Source organism: Aspergillus foveolatus (assembly GCF_047715535.1).
Source record: "Aspergillus foveolatus strain CBS 279.81 unplaced genomic scaffold BDW70scaffold_9, whole genome shotgun sequence".
In the NCBI taxonomy this organism is placed as follows: domain Eukaryota; kingdom Fungi; phylum Ascomycota; class Eurotiomycetes; order Eurotiales; family Aspergillaceae; genus Aspergillus; species Aspergillus foveolatus.
In genome coordinates this window covers 230,398-249,226 of record NW_027396073.1, presented here as the reverse complement: position 1 = coordinate 249,226, position 18,829 = coordinate 230,398, and the positions used below count along the sequence as shown (strand labels likewise).

General features: G+C 49.2%; 7 protein-coding genes across 7 annotated transcripts; 5 read left to right on the top strand and 2 right to left on the bottom strand.

Annotated features, from left to right (window-relative positions):
• Positions 1 to 38: 38 nt before the first annotated feature.
• BDW70DRAFT_130739 (SUR7/PalI family protein) lies at positions 39 to 1,719 on the top strand. The gene is made up of 4 exons (XM_073735865.1): positions 39 to 335; positions 391 to 685; positions 745 to 927; positions 981 to 1,719. The coding sequence occupies exons 1-4, from the start codon at positions 323 to 325 to the stop codon at positions 1,222 to 1,224; spliced, it is 735 nt and encodes a 244-aa protein (XP_073598661.1). The 5' UTR covers positions 39 to 322; the 3' UTR covers positions 1,225 to 1,719.
• Positions 1,720 to 1,754: 35 nt separating this feature from the next.
• BDW70DRAFT_130738 (ribosome-associated complex protein SSZ1) lies at positions 1,755 to 3,996 on the bottom strand. Its single transcript, XM_073735864.1, has 4 exons — positions 3,814 to 3,996; positions 3,701 to 3,737; positions 3,495 to 3,621; positions 1,755 to 3,432 (listed from the first exon to the last, which is right to left on the bottom strand). Exons 1-4 carry the CDS (start codon positions 3,901 to 3,903, stop codon positions 1,995 to 1,997), a joined length of 1,692 nt encoding a protein of 563 aa, XP_073598660.1. The 5' UTR covers positions 3,904 to 3,996; the 3' UTR covers positions 1,755 to 1,994.
• A 178-nt stretch (positions 3,997 to 4,174) lies between these two features.
• BDW70DRAFT_130737 (exosome non-catalytic core subunit RRP40) lies at positions 4,175 to 5,216 on the top strand. The gene has a single exon (XM_073735863.1). It carries the CDS (start codon positions 4,361 to 4,363, stop codon positions 5,180 to 5,182), a length of 822 nt encoding a protein of 273 aa, XP_073598659.1. The 5' UTR covers positions 4,175 to 4,360; the 3' UTR covers positions 5,183 to 5,216.
• A 164-nt stretch (positions 5,217 to 5,380) lies between these two features.
• Positions 5,381 to 7,618, top strand: BDW70DRAFT_157428 (MYB DNA-binding domain protein; the record flags this gene model as incomplete). The annotated part of the gene is made up of 2 exons (XM_073740350.1): positions 5,381 to 5,432; positions 5,493 to 7,618. The coding sequence occupies 2 exons, from the start codon at positions 5,381 to 5,383 to the stop codon at positions 7,616 to 7,618; spliced, it is 2,178 nt and encodes a 725-aa protein (XP_073598658.1).
• A 1,677-nt stretch (positions 7,619 to 9,295) lies between these two features.
• BDW70DRAFT_157427 (uncharacterized protein) lies at positions 9,296 to 10,231 on the bottom strand (the record flags this gene model as incomplete). The annotated part of the gene is made up of 4 exons (XM_073740349.1): positions 9,296 to 9,346; positions 9,418 to 9,839; positions 9,912 to 9,997; positions 10,059 to 10,231. The coding sequence occupies 4 exons, from the start codon at positions 10,229 to 10,231 to the stop codon at positions 9,296 to 9,298; spliced, it is 732 nt and encodes a 243-aa protein (XP_073598657.1).
• Positions 10,232 to 12,421: 2,190 nt separating this feature from the next.
• On the top strand, positions 12,422 to 14,211 carry BDW70DRAFT_148249 (HAD-like domain-containing protein; the record flags this gene model as incomplete). Its single annotated transcript, XM_073738840.1, has 4 exons — positions 12,422 to 12,455; positions 12,515 to 12,733; positions 12,800 to 14,038; positions 14,177 to 14,211. 4 exons carry the CDS (start codon positions 12,422 to 12,424, stop codon positions 14,209 to 14,211), a joined length of 1,527 nt encoding a protein of 508 aa, XP_073598656.1.
• Positions 14,212 to 15,666: 1,455 nt separating this feature from the next.
• Positions 15,667 to 17,727, top strand: BDW70DRAFT_148248 (general substrate transporter; the record flags this gene model as incomplete). The annotated part of the gene is made up of 5 exons (XM_073738839.1): positions 15,667 to 15,751; positions 15,833 to 16,546; positions 16,618 to 16,949; positions 17,101 to 17,338; positions 17,672 to 17,727. 5 exons carry the CDS (start codon positions 15,667 to 15,669, stop codon positions 17,725 to 17,727), a joined length of 1,425 nt encoding a protein of 474 aa, XP_073598655.1.
• Between the last annotated feature and the right edge of the window lie 1,102 nt (positions 17,728 to 18,829).

Genomic DNA, 18,829 nt, shown 5'->3' with positions numbered 1-18,829 from the left:
CACTCAGTCTTCGGCTTCATAGTTCAAGCTTCAGGTAGCAATAATAATGATGCATTGCCCAGCATTATATCATTCATCGCTCGATCGGACTGTGGGCTCTAACTCTGCGGGCGGAGTCTCCGGATTCTTTAATAGGATTTCCAGGCCGCATCTTTCAACATTCCATTCCTTTCAGCCTTCCACAACTTTCCCAGCCCCCGGTCCTGCATACCAATCTTGACTGCCTTTTGAGGCCGTGATAATTTAAATTTGTCTACTCGTCTCTCGTCAGAGCTTTCTTCATCAAGCGTCCCCAGCCAGATACAGAAGCAAGGAGAGCATAATGCCAGCTTCCAGTAATCCTCCCGCAGTTCCTACCTGATATGTGCAAGAGCTAACTGATCATCTTAGGAGCTGTTCTGGGCCTTCTGGGCCTCTTCTTTACTGCCGGAGCCCTTCTCCTGATGTGGCTCGTCTTCCTGGCCGGTGTAAGGAACAGCACCCCGCTCGACAACATCTACTTCCTTCAAGTGGACACGAGCAATATCCCTGGTGCACCGACTCTCTCACGATGGACCTGGTGGAACTTGTGCGCTGTTGAAAATGGCAAGAGTCAGTGTGGAAGCTCACACCCCGACTTCCCATTTGATCCGCCTAGCCACCGTAACTTCGGTACTGAGGTCAACATCCCTTCTGCCTTCATTGGGTGAGTCGCAAAATCGTACTGAAAGACCTAATCCGCTTTGGCTAACACCCCGTCTGCAGCACTAACCATTACTTCCTGACTTCACGGTTCTCATGGCCGTTCGAGATCATCGCCCTGTTCTTCGGCGTCCTTTCCCTATTCACTGGGTTGCTGGCCATGTGCACACGCATAGGGAGCTACATCTCAGCTCTGATGGCATGGCTCGCTCTTACCTTCCACATCATCGTGACTTGTCTCATTACGTATGTCGACACTTGACAATGCACAATCGAGTATCAGGCTAATTTTATCACAGTGCTGTCTTCGTGCAGGGTCGCAACAAGTTCAACGGAAACGACCAGAGTGCTCGTCTAGGTGTAAAGGCCTTCGCATTCCTGTGGACCTCGGTCGCTTGCTGGATGCTCGCGTGCCTCATGTATTGCATGGGCGGAACTGTTGGTCGAAAGGATCGCGGATATAGCGGCCGTAAGCAGCGCCGCCGTGGTTTCTTTACCGCACGACAACCCAGCCAGGAGCGCAACAAGGAAATCGCTCCCTAAACTGCTGCTGTCGGCTATACACGGCTTGTCGGCTACCTAGTCGCCTTCTATTCGCGTGCTATACACTCAAGAGGTATGCTGTAATATGTAAAGCCGAGCAATTCTCCTGGCCGGAAACAAAGTATTTTCAGACTAGTCTGAAACTTTCGGTCGAACATATATTCCAACAAAGGATCGCAACGAACTCGCCTCGTCGAAACACGATCGACATACACCCTCGCTGCATGTAATAGTGCTTCTCAGCGCTTTCGCTCTCTATCAGTGCTATCTTAGAATTTGTTGAGCTAACCGTAACCGCGAACTCTCGATTTGTGAGTCATGTTGGATATTCATGGTGTCACGCATACTTACGACTATCTACCACTAGTTACCCTAATTTTTCTAATGGAATATCTGTAACATAGTTTGCTAGTACTTGGTTGCCTACAATCCTTCCTCTTACGTATCTAGAACGTCATTTGGAGACTCAAGTGAAAAACTCAAGGTCTATACGCGTAGGCCATATCAAAGCCAGTCTAATTGTTAGGCGAAGAGCGTGTCCATCTATCAAGCGTTCTATTTTGGTTGGACACTATATACTTTTGAAAAGCCTTCGTTGATATACTCATCCATCGTCAAAGAGTCATTTTCGTCGACAGTTCAATATCCTGAAGACCTCGCGCAATCATGAACGTAAGGGACTGCTGGCGTATGTAGGCTCTTCAAAGTAACAAAACTATTCGAAAAGGATCATTAAGATTCTAAGTTTAAAAGAAAAATAACATTCACGTTCATGGCGACTCAACGGCGCCCCGGACGGCGCTTTGGCCGCCAACTTCTCGAGCGGTGATCTGCAGACCGAGGTCGGCGTTAATGTGGATCATCAGCTCAACCTTACCCTTGGCCTTAACGCCCTTGACGGCGAGCTCGGCAATGGGCTGCTCGATCTTCCACACAATCTCGCGGATGTCTTCTTCTTCTTCTTCGGAGTCGAAGTCGGAGTCGTCTTCATCGTCCTCGGCCTTGGACTTCTCCTCCTTGGGCTTGGGCTCGGGCTTAGTAACCTTGATCTCACGGGAACCTTCGCAGACACGGATGAGGACATCGCCGCCCTCGGCGGGAACACTGTACTGGGCAACACGGCGAGCGGGAAGGGCAGTCTCAGTGTTAAGGAGAGGCAGAAACTCGACAGATTCGCCGGAGGTGAACTCGACACCAATTGCCTTACTGAGGTGGGGTGTGGCGGTCACCATAGGATGGATGGACTGCTCGATGTCTTCGGTCTCAAATTCCTGGATCAGAGAAGCCTGAATGGCAGCACCGCGGGCTGACAGCTCAGATGGGTTGATGGCGGATGCCAGAGTGGACGGTGCCAGAATCCGGGTCTTCTCGGGGAAGAGATTGCGAGCAAGCTGGGCAATCTTAGGAGTGTGGGAGACACCACCAGAGAAGATAACCTCGTCAATGTCCAGAAAATCAAGTTCAGCCTTCTTGATAACCTGCTCGATCAGGTTGGTGAACTGAGCGAAAACCTTGCTGGAGAGGAGCTCGTAGCGAGTGCGGTTGATGGTAGAACCATAGTCAATTCCGTCTGTAAGAGACTCAATGCTCAAGGTGGCATTGGTACCCAAGCTCAGGGCCTTCCTTGTAGCTTCACCTTCCAACTTCAGCTTGGCCAGTCCACGAACGTTCTCACGGGGGTCGGTCTTGTGCTTCTTGATGAATTCCTTGGCAAAGTGGTCAATGATGATCTGGTCTAGGGTAGAGCCTCCCAACTCGTAGTCGTGAGCAGTGGCAAGGATGGTGTACATTCCACCACGGCAAGCAATGACGGCAACATCGGATCGGGTGCCACCGAGGTCGGCGACGACGATGAACTTATCAGTCACAACAGCCTCTGGCCGAGCGTCGTAGGCAAGAGCAGCAGCGACGGGTTCGTGAATGAGTTGCAGGATGTCAAGACCAGCAGCCTTGGCGGCAGCGGTCAGGGCCTCACGCTGAGCATCGTTGAAGTCGGTAGGGACGGTGACAACGGCTGCGTTGACCTCCTTGCCGAGGAAATCAGAGGCAGATTGCTTCAGACGGAGAAGATGGCGGGTGGTGATCTCAGAGACAGTGACAGTGTTGGGCGTCTCGCTCTCAGTGTCACGAATTGAGAAGGCAACAGTGGAGTCGCTCTGAATGGGGTGGGCGGAGTTATGGCATGGGGTGGGGTCTATTGACTTGAAGCTGCAATGGTCCTTTAGCAAATGCATTCGCTTCCAGTTCTAATTTTGAGTGCCGCAACTTACTCCTTGCCAAGGTAGTCTCTGAAGTATGCAACGGTGTTCGAGGGGTTACGGATGAGCTGAGCTTTCGCTTGGGTACCGTGATATTGCTCTCCACCGATGTATGAGAGGATAGAAGGGATCTGACGGTCTAGAATATAGTGAGCCTTGGCCTTCCTCAAGAGAATGCGGCGGAGCGGCAGGAGATTATGGAAATAGGGCAAACGAACCTCCTTCTTCGTTGGCAATAACTTCAGCCTTGCCTTCCTGTATGTAAATTCATTTTTAGCGAACTCCTTCCCAATTGCCAACTAGAGAGCGCCAGGATTGCGGGCCAACATACAGGATTGATACGGGCAATAGAGCTGGAGGAATTGCCAAAAGAAATACCGATAGCAAATCGCTCGCCGGTGCCGTTGACTGCGTCGCTCATCTTGGAGGATATGAAGGATAAAGGGTGTAGAAAGAAGGGTATGGAGGAAGAAGAGAGAGTGGAGGGGAAGGACAAGGCGAATCTCTCGTCAAGCCAATCTTCAGGCGGAAAAAAAGTTTTTGATTTGGCGGAACTTGGAAAGGCGAGTATCTGTGGCTGGTGCTTATCGATAATAAGTGTGGCGGTACCAGGAACAGATTTCATGTACCACCTTGGTCCGTCTTAACTACTACGGCAGGCCGACATCTCTATTTGACACAATCTGGAAGGAGTCTATAGCTCGCTTAACTGAGATAATAATCAATTGTCTCCAGCTTCCTGAACGCTTAAGCTCAACCAACGAGTGTCACGTGATATCTGATAAGCAGCTTTCTTCGCTTATTCAAACACTGGGCCTTCAATAATTCTCCTTCTGTCGCTTGAATCCCATTGCCCACGTTTGATTGCATGAATCACTATGTCTTCGCCATTAATACTCCTTCCGGGCGATGAGGTGCCTTCGGAATATCTACCCAACCACTCTGCGCCGTTACGACTAGGACAAGGCCTACGTCTTCTCTCACAACCGCCAGGAACCACTCCTTCAGGTCATGTCCTCACTGCTACACAAGCTGGAATCCTTTCTACGGATAACAAACGAAATGCCGTCTCCATATTATCTTCATCGAATCGCCGTTATGTTCCGACCACGAATGATTTAGTGATCGCGCAAGTGCATCACTCAAGCGCCGATTATTTCCACTGCACGATTACACCACAGTCACCTCATGCACTGCTCGGACAGTTATCCTTCGAGGGTGCGACGAAGAAAACACGGCCGATGCTGAAAGGAGGAGATCTAGTGTATGCCCGCGTTCTATCTACCGGGTTGGGACCGGGGGCAGAAGTGGAGCTTACATGTGTCAATCCTGCGACTGGGAAAGCCGAGCCTGGAGGACTAGGCCCTTTGACCGGTGGAATGGTGTTTGATATCTCTACTGGAATGGCTGCCAGGTTGATCAAAGCGAGTTCTTCCTCATCGGATCAACAGGAAGGTGTCGCAGGCTTGGTCATATTAGACGAGCTAGGCAAGAAACTTGAAAAGGCTGGAGGATTTGAAATTGCAGTTGGGAGGAATGGAAAGGTGTGGGTGGACTGTTCAAACAGTGAAGAGGATGCCATCAAAGCAACCGTAGCAATCGGGCGGTGCATCACCGTGATTGACGAACATAACCTTGCTCCCACTGATCAACGGAAATTGGTGACAAGGATTTTACGGGAAATGAAAATAGACTCATAATAATCAATAACACCATCTGTCGTCGCTCTCAGACGCGCCTTAGTTCCGACAGTAGATAGCGCGGAAAGCTCCGCCGCGACCGCAACATTTTTTTCCTTCAGCTTTTTTCGACCACAGCCGTCCTTCGAGCAATCACACCCCACAACATTCCCACGATTGCGCTACTAGCAATCACTTTCAGCTCTGGAGTGCGTCACCATGGGCCAAGGGTCGTCACAACCCGCGGGCTTGGCGCAATCTGGAGAATCTGGTAGGTTATACGCCGACCCCTCGCAACAGGCTATTCTGACATAAACGCGCCTCTCTGCAGATGATGACTCGAGTACACAAGCCTTGGTGCAAAATTACTCAAGCCCTCCGAAAATTGTCAAGAGATCCAAAGCAGAATCGCACCAGGGGTCCAGTAAGCGAAGACGGAAATCGTCCCAAAGCGGCACTAGGCCATCGACGACATCCCCCGGTGCCCTTCCGGCCAGCGTTGAAGAGCCCGGTCCCGAATCGCCGCAGGAGGATAAATCGGCTACAGGAAATGAACCAAGAAGTCCCTCTGGAAGCACCGGCACCAACCACCTAGCCCCTACGACCAGAGTCGAAGAACCGCAGCAGGAGAATGAGACAGCTTTTAAGCGGAAACGAAAATCTATAGAGGGTAACAGCAGCCCCCTACGGGCATCTCCAGACCCCCAACCCAGCGCAGTCAAGCGGAAAAGGTTGATCGATAGCTTCTCAAATAATGATGCTTCCGTTGCAACGCGCAAGAATAGACCAAGACCTGGCCATCGATCAAACGACTCGCAGTCCCATGATTCCAGTATGCGCCTACCGAAGAGCACACCGTCATCGGCCATAAAGAGCGACTACAAGGTGTCTCCATCTCCAGCACTCAGCGTAGGCGGCTCTCAGACAAAGGGGCGGCTTAAGCGATCGAATGGAACCGTCAATGCGAAAGGTACAACAGGCGCCTTCCTTCCACATGAGGTCGAAGCTTTGGAGGATTTCAAGGTTGAATTCTGCAACGCAAATGCCTGTTCCACAACAGTTTTCGACCTTATGGTACAGCATGGGAAAGAGGGTCCCTTCCCTGGTCCAAGTGGGATTGGGAAAAGGGCCTTTTGGCAGCAGGTCCACAAGATCTTGCCGGGTCGGGACAGACGTTCTGTATACAGGTTCATGAAGCGCCATTTCCAAGCTTCAGGCCAGAAGCCCCATGAGTGGACCGAAGAGCAAGAAGATGAACTTGTGGTGCTATATCAACAGCATGGGCCTAAATGGGCTCACATCGCGGAGATGCTGGGCAGGAGTGGAGACGATGTTGTTCAAAGATGGAAAAATCGCCTTGAGCACCGCGACACGATGAGGACCGGACCATGGTCCGACGAAGAAACGAATCAACTGAAGGATGCCTTGCGCGCCGCCTGGGACAAATTGAGAAGCGAAGGGATTAATGTCGGCGAAAACATCTACGAAATGGACGAGTCACTGATTCTATGGAGTCAAATCAGCAAGAGCATGCGGCATGTTAGATCACGGCAACAGTGCGCAGACAAGTGGCGCAGGCTCAAGCTTACTGCAGCTGGGTCCTCCCAGGCGAATTCTCGAGCTAATTCTCGAGTGAATTCCCGCAGCGTAACTCCTCATTCAGCAAAACCAGAACCCCATAAGAACTACAAGAGTGCCGCATACGTTTTCTCCAGCGAGGATGAATCTGAGTCTGATTCAAAGCCTAAAGAGAAGACCAAAACCAGCTCCCATCTCAAAACGTCAACGTTGGATCATGGCTTCAAGGGATATGCTAGTCGGGAAGCCTCAGAAGCAGCAAGCTCTGACAAATCAAGTGCCACGTCCTCATCAGAAGAAGAGAGCGACAGCGAAGAGGTCGACTCTTCGGATGTCCCGTCCGTATCTAAACAGAAGCGTGCAGAGAGCCCTAGTAGAAGGTCGGGGACACCAGACGATAAACGGCTGAAACTGAAAAGGGAATCTAGCCCTACTCCATCCGCTGTTGCGTCCCACGAGAGCAGCAGTGAAAGCGAGAGCGAGAGCGAAAACGATAGTGCTGACGAGCCGTCGCGGAGCAGCAGCAGCGAGCCCGATTCTGGCTCTGAGGCTGATTCCGATGTTAACAAAGAGATAGCTGTTAAAAGCTCGCCTAATAAGTTGAAGGCCCAAAAAAGGGCTGCTATCAGGAAGTCCAGTTCACCAGCGGACCACACTGGCTCAGATTCATCTGCTACAGACTCTAGCGAGTCAAGTGACTCGGAAGACGAAACCCAGGCAAAGAGACCGATAACCAGGGACGAAACAGAGCGTGTTGATAACACTCCAAATTTCGAGACTGGCGCGAGAGGCGTCAGCGAAGGCAGCGAAACCAGGGACTCAAGCAGCGAAGAGTCTGGCTCAGGTTCTGAATCCGAATCCAGCTCTGACTCGGAGTGAACGGGAGAGTATGGTTGATTAACGATCTGATTTGTTTATTAAGATACCATCTGTGTTCTATCATTGTTATTTCACGTTATTTATCTATTTCTTTCGGGCGCTGACATTCATCAACCAGCGCTGAGCGGTACGTGATGCATCCTGGGACGAACTGCATACCAGAGTTAGGCCTGGCTATCTAGCGGAGACATGATCTGCACGCATAGAAACCAGAAAAGTCTCTGCTAATTAGCAGGCGATGATAAGCGATCGCTTGAAACTTGGCGATACTGGGTTGAAGTACAGATGATGGGACTACAGGACTGGCTGGGTTGATTTATGCTTATACGAAAGCTGAGAATGAAGGCCGTACTGTATAGCGTGACTGGGACCGTACAATCTCTGTTCCAGCTTTTGACAACATCATGTAACCTCCGTACCTGGATCATTTCATAACAGTCGGATGTTATGCTGCGTAGAAGCGCTGCTCGTTCCGGGCTATACCAGATTATTTCATTCCACACCCAACTGCGGTACTAGAGCAGCCATTTTTCAGTTGGCCAATTGAATTAGTGCACAGTGGGCTCTGTATACGACGACATTTTGCATGCTCTATCCATTTTATGTATCTGATAAATAGGGATGAATGGCCTGGTCGCCGTGATGAAGAAACGCTGTCTATGCTACTAGAGATTGAAGGCGTTTAGATATATTATAACAGTGTAGGTACAGTGCGGATGCAGTTGCGTTTCCCGATTTGATCCACCACATTCACAGGTTATTCCTCGTCCAGCTTCTTTGCTGAATTGAGGCATTGGCACTCAGCAAACATGTTTGGCTGTGTAAAACCTCGCGATTGTATTCTAAGAAAACGGCAAATATGAATTAACTTCACGGCTCCATATCACAATGCCAGCTAAGCTAGATTCAACAGCCGCAGCTGAAGCCGATTTGGAGTCTTGCTTATCCGTTATGACAGTATCATCATCCTAGAAGCTAGCAAGGTGAGGCCGGAACGCAATAAAGCTCAAATCAATGCGTCAGTGGTAAGGTAGCCTGTTGATGTTTGACGCATAGTCTGTCAATTACGAAACTCGGGAAACGAGCAGCCGGTTCACCGCTCTCTAGTCTCCTACTAGGATTACCTGCTGGATCGCCAGTATACTCTCAGAGGCTCGTTAGAGAAGACATTGGGCGCTGATAAATGAAGCAGTTACTACATTTCATAGCTAGTCGTTGCGTTGTGTGACTGCTAGGGAAGGTGGTGAACGGAAACGCGCCACGAGGCAAACTGCCCGTACGTGTGAGCAAAGTCTTACGGGGTCGTATGGGGTCGTGTCGTAGGTTCATTTTTTGATTGTAGGATAGGATTTGTGATATTTCAGTTAGAGCTAGGTGCAGGAATAGCCCTAGTCAAGATCTATAACGTTAAAGCCACTAATCAATCGTACAGTCTGACTGTTACGTGGAAAACTGAATAGCAAGCTGAGTCATTCGAGCGTTTCATTCAATATCTGCTTCTTTTTGGCATTGTTAAAGTGTTTGGGATACTCGACTACTAAGGCACAAACAAGCATAGCGAGATCACACGAAAGAAAAGAGGCAAGAAGAGAGCAGTCGATGTTTGCAGATGCTGCCTCCATGAGAAAGCCGTTTATAGAATGTCACCCTGAAAATGAAAGTCCCGCGGTATATGAGCTATATGACTTGGAACTTCTGGCAATCATCCTGCGCGCCTCTTTCTACTACCTGTAGTCCAGCACCTAATCAGTACTTGCAGAGTCGCTCTTCCAAGTATAGGTACAACAATTGAAACCTACCGGCATAATCACAGGTTGATGGTTGCTAGCCGCAGCCATCGTACACACCCGATAAAAACCCATCGGTAGACCTTCTGGCACAACGACCGAGAATCCATTTAGGGCATTTCCTTCACCAAAAACAGTCTTGAAAAAGACAAACCTGGTCGGATCGGGAGGCACTCCGTAGCCTTCAAGGTCGTCATTTTTGTAGTTGAACAGAGACTGAATAGTGACGTGGACGTGGCCAACAACCTTTCCGTCCTGGAGAGCCTGAGGAGCAGAATAAAGGGTCAAATTGGGGTTGGTCACAAATCCTGCATTGAGGTTTGAGATTCGGAATTCAATGACAAAAGGTATATGAGCTGGGAGAAGTTGACCAGGAAGCGGGAAGGTAATAACAGTCGAGACCATGTTCTTGTCCGAAGGGATATCGCCCATCACTGTATGAGATTGTGTCGGTTTAGTTTGACATGGCAGGATCAATGAAGCATCTATTGAGAAGCCTGACGTACCAATTCCATTGCAGGATCCCTGTTTAGAGGACTTGCCGTTGGTCAAAACTCTCTTGCTGCAGTAATTGATGAAGTTTGCGGGATCCCTAGAAGAATCGACAGTCAATAGAGAATCGATAGCGAACGAGAAGACGAGCTGGGACGTACGTAGCCGAAGCAACGTATCCGAAAGAGTTATTTCCTGGAAGACCATCGTGCTGGCTGGCAGTTTGGATGTTGTCGGACTCGAGGACTGCCCAGCTACGTTGGGAATTAACATTGATGGCGGACGGAAGGGAGATGAGGAGGGAGAGGATGAAAAGGAGGTAGATTGACTCCATCTCGGTAGTCTAAATCAAAGTTGATAAAATGGCCAACGTAACTGAAGAAGAACGGGGTTTTGAAGGTCAAGCCAGAGAGGTGTGAAGGATGTTGGTGGGAATGCAGTTGAGCTACCTTTCGCTTACCAGTCACTGAAGCACATGTGCTTGCACACTGGCAATTGAAATAGCGACTCTACAGGAAACCCATCCATCAGTTTCTTAGCCGGGTCAACGCTTCATTGATCTATATATACTATTGCCCTATGCTCAAACTGTCCTTCGTCAGCATCTATACTATGCAGGCTGAACTCGCTACTCCATGGCTGTTTAGATGGTCAAAAAAGAGAGTGTCCAATCAAATCAGATGCTAGTATCAATCAGGTGATTACTTAAAAGCTTTTTCTGCTTGACACTAGCAAAATGATATTTTTTTCTAGGAGCTTCTGACCCAAGTACAGCTAGACTCTGCAACGACAGAAGCCTGCACAGGCAACAAGTCGCTGTTCTCTAGACGCGACTCAGGGCTTAGTGGCAATGACGATGAACAATCCCCTTAAAAAGTTCGTGTTCTGCGCTCAAATAGGACGAAGATCAGGCATATGTCGAGTTTTGGGAGAAGCCGGCCTGTTGTCAAGGCTAGAAGCAATGGTGTTTTTCAAAAGCTGCCGTCACGCACTTCTTGAATACGTCATGATGGCCCAGGCTCTGGCGGAGCCTCAGTTCAACGGAGAAGTCTCTTTTCTTACTTCACTTGAACCAGCTGGCCAGGCTATTGAGAACCTCGAGGACAGATCACAGGAACAGCTCAAGATGGGCTCTGCTAGCGACAACCATCCTTAACTAAGGAACGGCTACAAGGAAGCATTGAGACTGGAATACTGCAAACGCACAGTCTGATAGCTTTCTTGGAAATATAAGCAAGAAGATTAGGGATCTATACCCGGAAGCTGCGATCTCGTTAATCAGAATTGACTTTTGACGCACTGTCCAGAAGCGCTAGATCGACAACTACGAGCCACAGTCGACCAGCGATTCCACCAATGGGACCGACACCGTTGGATCAAGCGCACTCGACCGATTGGGAATTTACATGAACGCCCTTGAGCGCCCCTGGCAGATTCCCCGCACTGCTCATGGGCGCTGAAGGCAGTCTAGACGGGAATAATGTAAAATATATACCGAGGAGTACCTATACCCATATGGCGTCCGCTACATTCAGGACGGGTCGGTTGCAGGGATTCAGTATTCGATCTTCCTCAAACTTACGACCGAGCCAGTGGTCCCTTGGCTGGCTTTCTGCCTTGACCTGGTCTTGGTCACTGCCCCTTCGTCTTGGATTAGAACTCCCGATTCGAAACGTCACACCTCACGCTGCGGATGCCGTCATAGGACGAGCTACTTTGTCCTAAGATTAAGCAGTCTGCAATGATTCAAGAAGATGATATCCTTGGAGGCACCATAAATAACAGCTAATTGCCGCGAATAGTGATCAAACTACGACCAGACCAGAAACTTGTGGCGGGGCAGAAGCGGTTTCATGGACGTTCTCTGTCAGCTTATACTGCTTTTCCTGGGAGATATCTATGTTCAGACAACGCCGAGCCTGGTGCAGCCCTAAGTCGTGTTGATGCATGCATGAACTGCACAAGCATGTGTCTCCCTGTTACTATATGAATCTTATATCCAAACTCCACTGCAGAGCAAACCTCGGTAGCCATTTCATATTCAAATTGAAAGTATTGGCTATGCATGATTCAATGAGACATCTACTCAGCAGAGTTCTCTGCTCTGTTGGTCTTGTACGACCAACACTATAGCCAGCTAGCCAGCATCTTAGCCCTCATTCTCAGCATTATGTGAAAAAATAGTTTCGGGAGTGAAGATCTGAACCTGGCATTTAGAAAATTGTGGTCACAGGGTGCTTTTTCGGCGGAGGTCATATCCAACAAAGAAGCAGACTGCTAAGGTTTAAGAGAAACACAACGCTGAAGCCCGTCATCCAACTCCCACTACTCTCCCTCTCTCTAAATCTCCGGACGCCGAGTTCACAGTTTCTTTCTCTTCGTTAGACTCCAAAGCCATTTCTTTCTGCCTATAGGTCATATTCAATATCCTAATAGCATCTTACTTCCTCCCTTTGTCCTCAATCTGACTCTCTTGGCACTTCCGCTGTATCTTGCGAGGTATCGACACCACCACAGCTTTACAATGGACGTCAATCGTTGTGGTTTGGGCATCAAAGGTAGGATGAGCTGCTAGTGCCTGGCTGCTGGAAGAGAGTTTTTCACCGACTGGCAATAGAGCCCATGTTTCGACTGCCTTCCGATCTTCAGGGCATTCAGGAGGACTTCTACGAGCATGGAATAGCCTTTCTCAAAGAATGTGATGAAGCAAAGCTAAGCAAGCTCGCCAGCCAGCTTGGAAAGATTGTCCACCCTCGTAATGAGAAGATCAGTGGCACCGGCATAAGCAATATCCGATTCGAGCCCTCTCTTGTTGGCAAGGGTTACAGCTCTGAAGGTATGGCGAAAGCCCATTAGTGTTCGGCTGGAAATCAACATAGACTGACCACTTTTCACGTCCTAGAGCTTTACTTTCACACTGACCGGAGTGGCTGGGATTGTCCCCCTCGTATCCTTGTGTCTACTCTGAAGAGCAAGTCGACCAACGGTGGCATCTCGATGTTGGCCGACACCACTCGCATCATCCAAGACGTTAAGAAACAGGGAGAAGGTCTTTACGAGCTGCTTACAGACCCGAAGCATTCTAGCTTTCGCTCGGACGATGGCCCATTTGTGGCCCGTCCTATTTTTGACGAGAGCTCGGGGCTGTTTCGTTTTCGCTTCGACGACGGAATCCAGCTATCTGCGTCTCTCGTGCTTCGCTTCTCCCAGCTATTTGATGCCATTTATCGCAACTCATTTGCCGTTGCCCTGGAGGAAGGCCAGGGCTATCTTTTGGACAACCACAGATATTTGCACGGTCGCACTTCCTTCACTGGGTCCCGTGAACTCCTGAGAGCCCTTGTCAACCTCCCGCCCCCAAAGTCGGTGGTCACTATCTTATTCGACATTGACGGAACACTCTGCCGATCCGAGGAGCTAAGTGTCGATGCCTTTTATTCGTGCTTGAGTGATATCGTGGGTAAGCCAATAACTCATGCTAATACTACTGTAAGCCTCCATGGAAGAACCGACCTGGGACTACTTCAAGACATCCTTGACTTCCACAAAGTGGAGCCAAAGGCTTCTGTTACGGAAAGGTTTCTTGAATCCCACCCCAAGTTCCTACAGGCTTCACTCGAGAAGGGGTTCAAGTCAGTAGCGTGCCAAGGTGTCAAAGACACGTTGGAGTGGTTGATGGCGAAGAAAAAGAATTCCGACTCCCCAACCCTAAGAGTGGGACTGCTGACTGGCAACTCTCGTTCGAACGCACTCGTAAAGATTCGTGCCGCTGGCATTGACACTGAATTCTTCGACCTTAGCATCTCTGCATTCGGTGATACCCATGTGGATCGGATATCCCTTATTCAGGATTCCATGAAAAAGCTGCGCGCTAGGGACGGCCCTGACCTCCGTGAAAGCAAGGTCATCATTGTTGGCGACACCCCTCTCGACATTGAATGCGCTAAGAAAGCTGGATGTGCTGTCGTCGCGGTTGCCAGCGGAAACTATAAAATGGACGACCTGGCAATGCTCGAGCCGGATCATGCTTGTGCACAGATTAGCGAGTCGAAAGCTTACCTTGATTCTCACTTGAGCCGATCCGTCACTTCACTGCCTTTGATAGGTAATCAATGGGCCCTTGAAAGCGCACATCACTCATGTCCGACTCTAACCAACGGCATGATCAGCAATGAAACTGGTTAGGAATAAGCAATCGAGTCAGAACCACAGCACAAAAAACGAGGAAATGAAAAGGAAACAAGAAAGTACTTAAGGACTTACGTGCTATTATGTCTAGACTTACATGCTACATCACAGCCGGTAGAGTCTTAACTGTTCAGCAGATATACCCTCTACGTACTTAGTTATTTCTCTTATGTTCGGGCTCTCTTTTCGTCCTACTGCAAGTATAGATATGTTGAACATTTATTCAGCATTGTGCTTTGTATCAGCCGCAACCAGATGTTACCTAGGCTTTACGAATCTGCCTGACAGGGGTGTAACTGTTCGGTCAGCCAATACCCAATCTGAGCTTTAGGAAAGAGCTTTTAGGAAAGATGAGACGAAATGGTAGAAACGTACTCATCAGGCACACAAACCTACCTGTTACATTGGCCATGGGTCCACAACGGACAGTCTTTGCGCTGCGTCAACAACCAGCACGATGATTTCCAGCAAGCACTGTCTAGGAATTGGTGGCGGCATTACAAGGCAAAAGCAACTGGCCAAGATTATATCAAGATCCATAAATCCCTAACTGAATCCGAATGCCGAATGCTCCATAATATACAATAGAAGCTAGTAAGAGCAGCAACACATGATGCATCTCAGCCGCTGTCTGGGCTTTGATTAGGGGAGAATCAGTTGAACAGAGGCAATCAGACCCCGTGCGTGATGTAGTGCTGCTAGCATCCAGGAAGCATGAAAGCCCGTGACAAAACTCTTACAATGCTCAGTCTTTCATGTTCATACCTCCACACCCTGGAAATTTGTATAATCGATAGCAGTACCTGGGCAGTAGGGGTTACCTGCCGTATTTCGGTGAATGAGAATTCTAGAACAGTGCTCGCTCTGCTTGTCTGCATAAATGACTCTCATGGGTGCCCAGTAGTGCTATAATAAGTATTCAAAGCCATGCTGTAGCTGTGCCGCACCTCCCGCAGCACGCGTCAGCAGCCGTGGGCAGAACATGAAGTGAAGTTGTATTTAGGTGACATTAGACAAGGTGCCAATAAGCTTGAGTTGAGAAAGTCAACCTTTGGATTGAACGAGAACAGTGCTTGATCACTGACCGGCCTGTCCAGATTCAGAATCCGAAATACCTCATTATCGGAACTCAGAACTGGCACTGTTTTCCGGTCAGCACTGTGATAACCTCATGGCGGAATACACACTACATATTGGGACTGGAACAGGAATCCGGGGAGGGGTTTTGATTATCAAAGCAGTCAAAGGTGAAGGATGTAATAGTATAATGTGAACATGCACCCTCTGGGTCCCTCCTCATTCTCTCATGATTACTATCCTTTGTGTGCACTTCACACCTTGCTCCACGCACAACCAAAGAAGCTACCTCCTTTGCCGGCTAAGCTAGTCAAGCTCACCAACAGACAAATAGTGAATCCATCCTCGAAGTTTTGACTATGACCCAATGCAACGTTACAATCACCCTGAGTCTATATATTTGGCCTACATACTGGACCTTACCCCTCCCCCCATTTACTTTGTCGAGGGCGGTTCGGACCGTGCAGATTTACACCTTCCACCATCACTGTTGTCATCGATGACATGATCTCAACCTCGCCTACTGCGAAGGTCCTCCTCATTGCCGGCCATGTCTCACTCACGGGCTTGCTCTATGGCTTGGACACAGGTATGCCCCCGGCAACGTTCCCCATTCTCACCGAGCGAACTTTATCGCAAAGCATCGCTAAGCAGTTTTCTCTACGGATAGGCTCGATTGGTGTTATAACCCAGATGACCCAGTTCGACGACTCCATCGGCCATCTCTCTTCCATGCAACAAGGGATTTACGTTGCCTCGATCCTACTCTCGTCCTCGGTATCCTCCTTGACAAGCGGCCATGTCTCGGACCGCATCTCCCGCAGATACGGCATCCTCATCGGAAGTGTTATTTCGCTCCTTGTAATCGCCATATCCGCTTGCTCACGCAACCTGGCCAGCCTCATCTTGTCGCGCCTCGTGACTGGCGTTGGGATGGGGCAGGCCATTTCTGTGACCACAGTGTATCTGGTGGAGATTGCACCCATTGCTATTCGCAGAGTTGCCGCTTGCTTCCTGCAGACGTATGTTGTTTTCGGCATTATGACAGGGTATTTATTGCATTCGGGTCGTCGAATATCGCGGGGAGTTCCTGGTCATGGAGAATGCCGTTCATCATTCAGGCTTGTGGTTGCAGCGGTTCTTTCTCTGGGAATGGTTCTTGTCCCGTTCTCGCCAGAATGGCTTGCGCAGATCGAGCGCAGCAATGATGCGAAAAAAATGCTTTTCAAATTACGGCCTGTGGCGACGGTAGAGGCGGAGTTTAATGAGATAAGGCAGAGTCTGGATCCGGAGAAACAGCAACAGACGGCGAGTACAAGGAGATCTTTAACCGGAAATATAGAAGTCGGACCATGCTGGGAATTTTTCTCATGTCATTCCAGCAGTTGACAGGGGTACCACAAGACCCTCAGCTTTCCTTTTTAGCATAGTTAGGGCTAACCTGGACGCCTACAGATCGACGTGGTGCTGTACTACGCCCAATCCTCTTCCAGCAAGCCGGCTTCACGTCCCAGCGAGCCTCGTTCTTGTCCTCCGGCGTGACCGGTGTTGTCATGCTGGCGTGTACAATTCCCGCTCAGATCTGGGTCGATTGCTGGGGGCGCAGGAAGCCGTTGATCTTCGGCGGAGCGGCAATGGCAATCTGCTTCATTGTCATCGGGTCACTTTACGCTGGATTCGGCCGTACCGAAGGGAACGAAGTAGTCCTCGCCTCTGACTCTGCTGGATGGGTTGTGATCGTCCTGATTTACATCTTCGTCGCTGATTTTTCTTGGTCTTGGCCTGTGGTAAGTCTTAGTAGCTTACTTCCTCATCTTTAGCACGGATTGCCTCCTTGAACTTTCTCGAACGGATCTGCGCTGCGTGGCAGCAGTGGCTGTCACTTAGCCATACGGAGTCAGTAGACTATGTGCATACTAAAAGCCCATTGAATTCCAGGTCGGCAAGATCTACGCCTCAGAGGTAATCCCAACCCGGCCCCGCGCAAAAGTCTGCGCAGTTGAACTCATGGCCAATTGGGTCATCAACTTCCTTGTCACGTTCACAGCTCCTTTGTTCCTACGCGCCTTGCCAAGCGGACCGTACTATTTCTATGGGTTCTCGACCGTCGTCGCAGTAATAGTCTGTGTTTTGATGCCCGAGACGAAAGGACATAGTTTGGAGCATATTGAGCTTTGTTCGAGAACGTCAACGAGCGTCAGCGCGGAAACCGCAATGCGAGCGAGAACAGGCAAGGGAATAAAAAGACCGGAAGCCGGACTAAGGGTGAAGCAGAAGCTATGATAGTGTCGTTGCCGACGATGTTGGAGTCGGCATAATTTATGAAATCTGGTTTAGGAGACGAAGCATTTAAGGGAGAGTCTTGACAGCTGAAGTTTATACTACGGCTTTCTGCTGTGACGAAGATCAGGCAAAGAAAGAAGGCAAAGGAATCCAAGATCAATCCGAAGTAGGGCTAAGCTCTTTGATGTATTATAAGCTTCTGTGAATATAATTGGAAAATCCGTAGATAGGCAAATACGCTCTTCATGTACACAGGAGGAATCAGCTGCTGGGCTGGGCTAATGGTTTAGGAGTCACTCCCTAAATTGCAGAGTTCTGAGATATGAATTTTGTGTTCTCGCGTATAGATAGATATGTCCCTGTTTCCAGATCATATACGTACTTTACCATGACGTAGGTGCAATCCCGTTCACCTGTCAGACTCTTCCGCGCCCAAATAAATCTTGGATCTGAATCTGGTTGAGGGGCGGTGCCACTGTTTTGACATGAGGGTGATCGCCGACAAACCACGGTTGTATACACATTACGAACAAAGCACATTTAGGTTCAACCTTGGCTCTTGAAGCTTTGAGCAGCTACAGAAATTGTTTTAGTCCTTATCTAGTCCATCAAATAGAATTTCATATCCTGTAGGTTAGCTGCAGTCACCCAAAAATGGATATTATCGTGGAGCATCTCCCGGCCCAATGATTAATGCGCAACCATTGGAGGTTCCTGATGCCTCATCGTCCGGATTAGTTTGAGTGGTCGAGTTTCAGGGTTTCGGAAATCGGTCTTCGGCTGTTTTCCGCTAGGATCGCACAAAACGGATAAATCGAACCTAGCAAAGCATAATCGGCTCGGCGTTTCAGGTCCAAATTTCAAGATAACTTGTTCTTCAAGCAATGCGACGATCAACGGCGATTAGCGTGAGCTTCAGCTGGCCTTGCCCTTACCACTTCCGCTGGTGATCAGCATACGAAGGAAGGGGTGACGTAGGTACGGGTTAAATGAGATATCGTGAACCGACAAGTTTTTGGCGGGCGTCGAAACCTATGTGATGAATTGTAAACTTCTGAACAAAGTCGCTGAGTTCTGATGTTCTGATAAGGGCTCTCTCCTTGGATCACAATTGGGACGTCGGTCCATTTGATGCCTAGTTCGAGTTTGATGCTCCAAAGTCTGGGCAACTAGGATTGACACAACACGAAACAGGAAGCGCAAACGACCGGGGTGCTGACGATACTACCAATGCAAGACCCTTGTTTTCAATGGTTTGATGGCTCTCAGCGATGATTGCTTAACCCGTGACTCGCTGAAGACGAAGAAGCTGAAAAAGGCTTGAGATAGGGAGTCGGAGGGTCGACCTCGAGTCCGTCCTTGAAGGCTTCGGGTTATGAAATGG

Bases quoted from the DNA above. Each gene is read 5' to 3' on its own strand.
- BDW70DRAFT_130739 (XM_073735865.1), top strand. The intron at 686-744 runs GTGAGTCGCAAA...CCCCGTCTGCAG, and splicing joins ATCCCTTCTGCCTTCATTGG to CACTAACCATTACTTCCTGA. The intron at 928-980 runs GTATGTCGACAC...ATTTTATCACAG, and splicing joins ATCGTGACTTGTCTCATTAC to TGCTGTCTTCGTGCAGGGTC.
- BDW70DRAFT_130738 (XM_073735864.1), bottom strand. From the start codon at position 3,903: ATGAGCGACGCAGTCAACGGCACCGGCGAGCGATTTGCTATCGGTATT. The intron at 3,622-3,700 runs GTTCGTTTGCCC...ACTATATTCTAG, and splicing joins TATTGCCAACGAAGAAGGAG to ACCGTCAGATCCCTTCTATC. The intron at 3,433-3,494 runs GTAAGTTGCGGC...GGACCATTGCAG, and splicing joins AGAGACTACCTTGGCAAGGA to CTTCAAGTCAATAGACCCCA.
- BDW70DRAFT_130737 (XM_073735863.1), top strand. From the start codon at position 4,361: ATGTCTTCGCCATTAATACTCCTTCCGGGCGATGAGGTGCCTTCGGAA.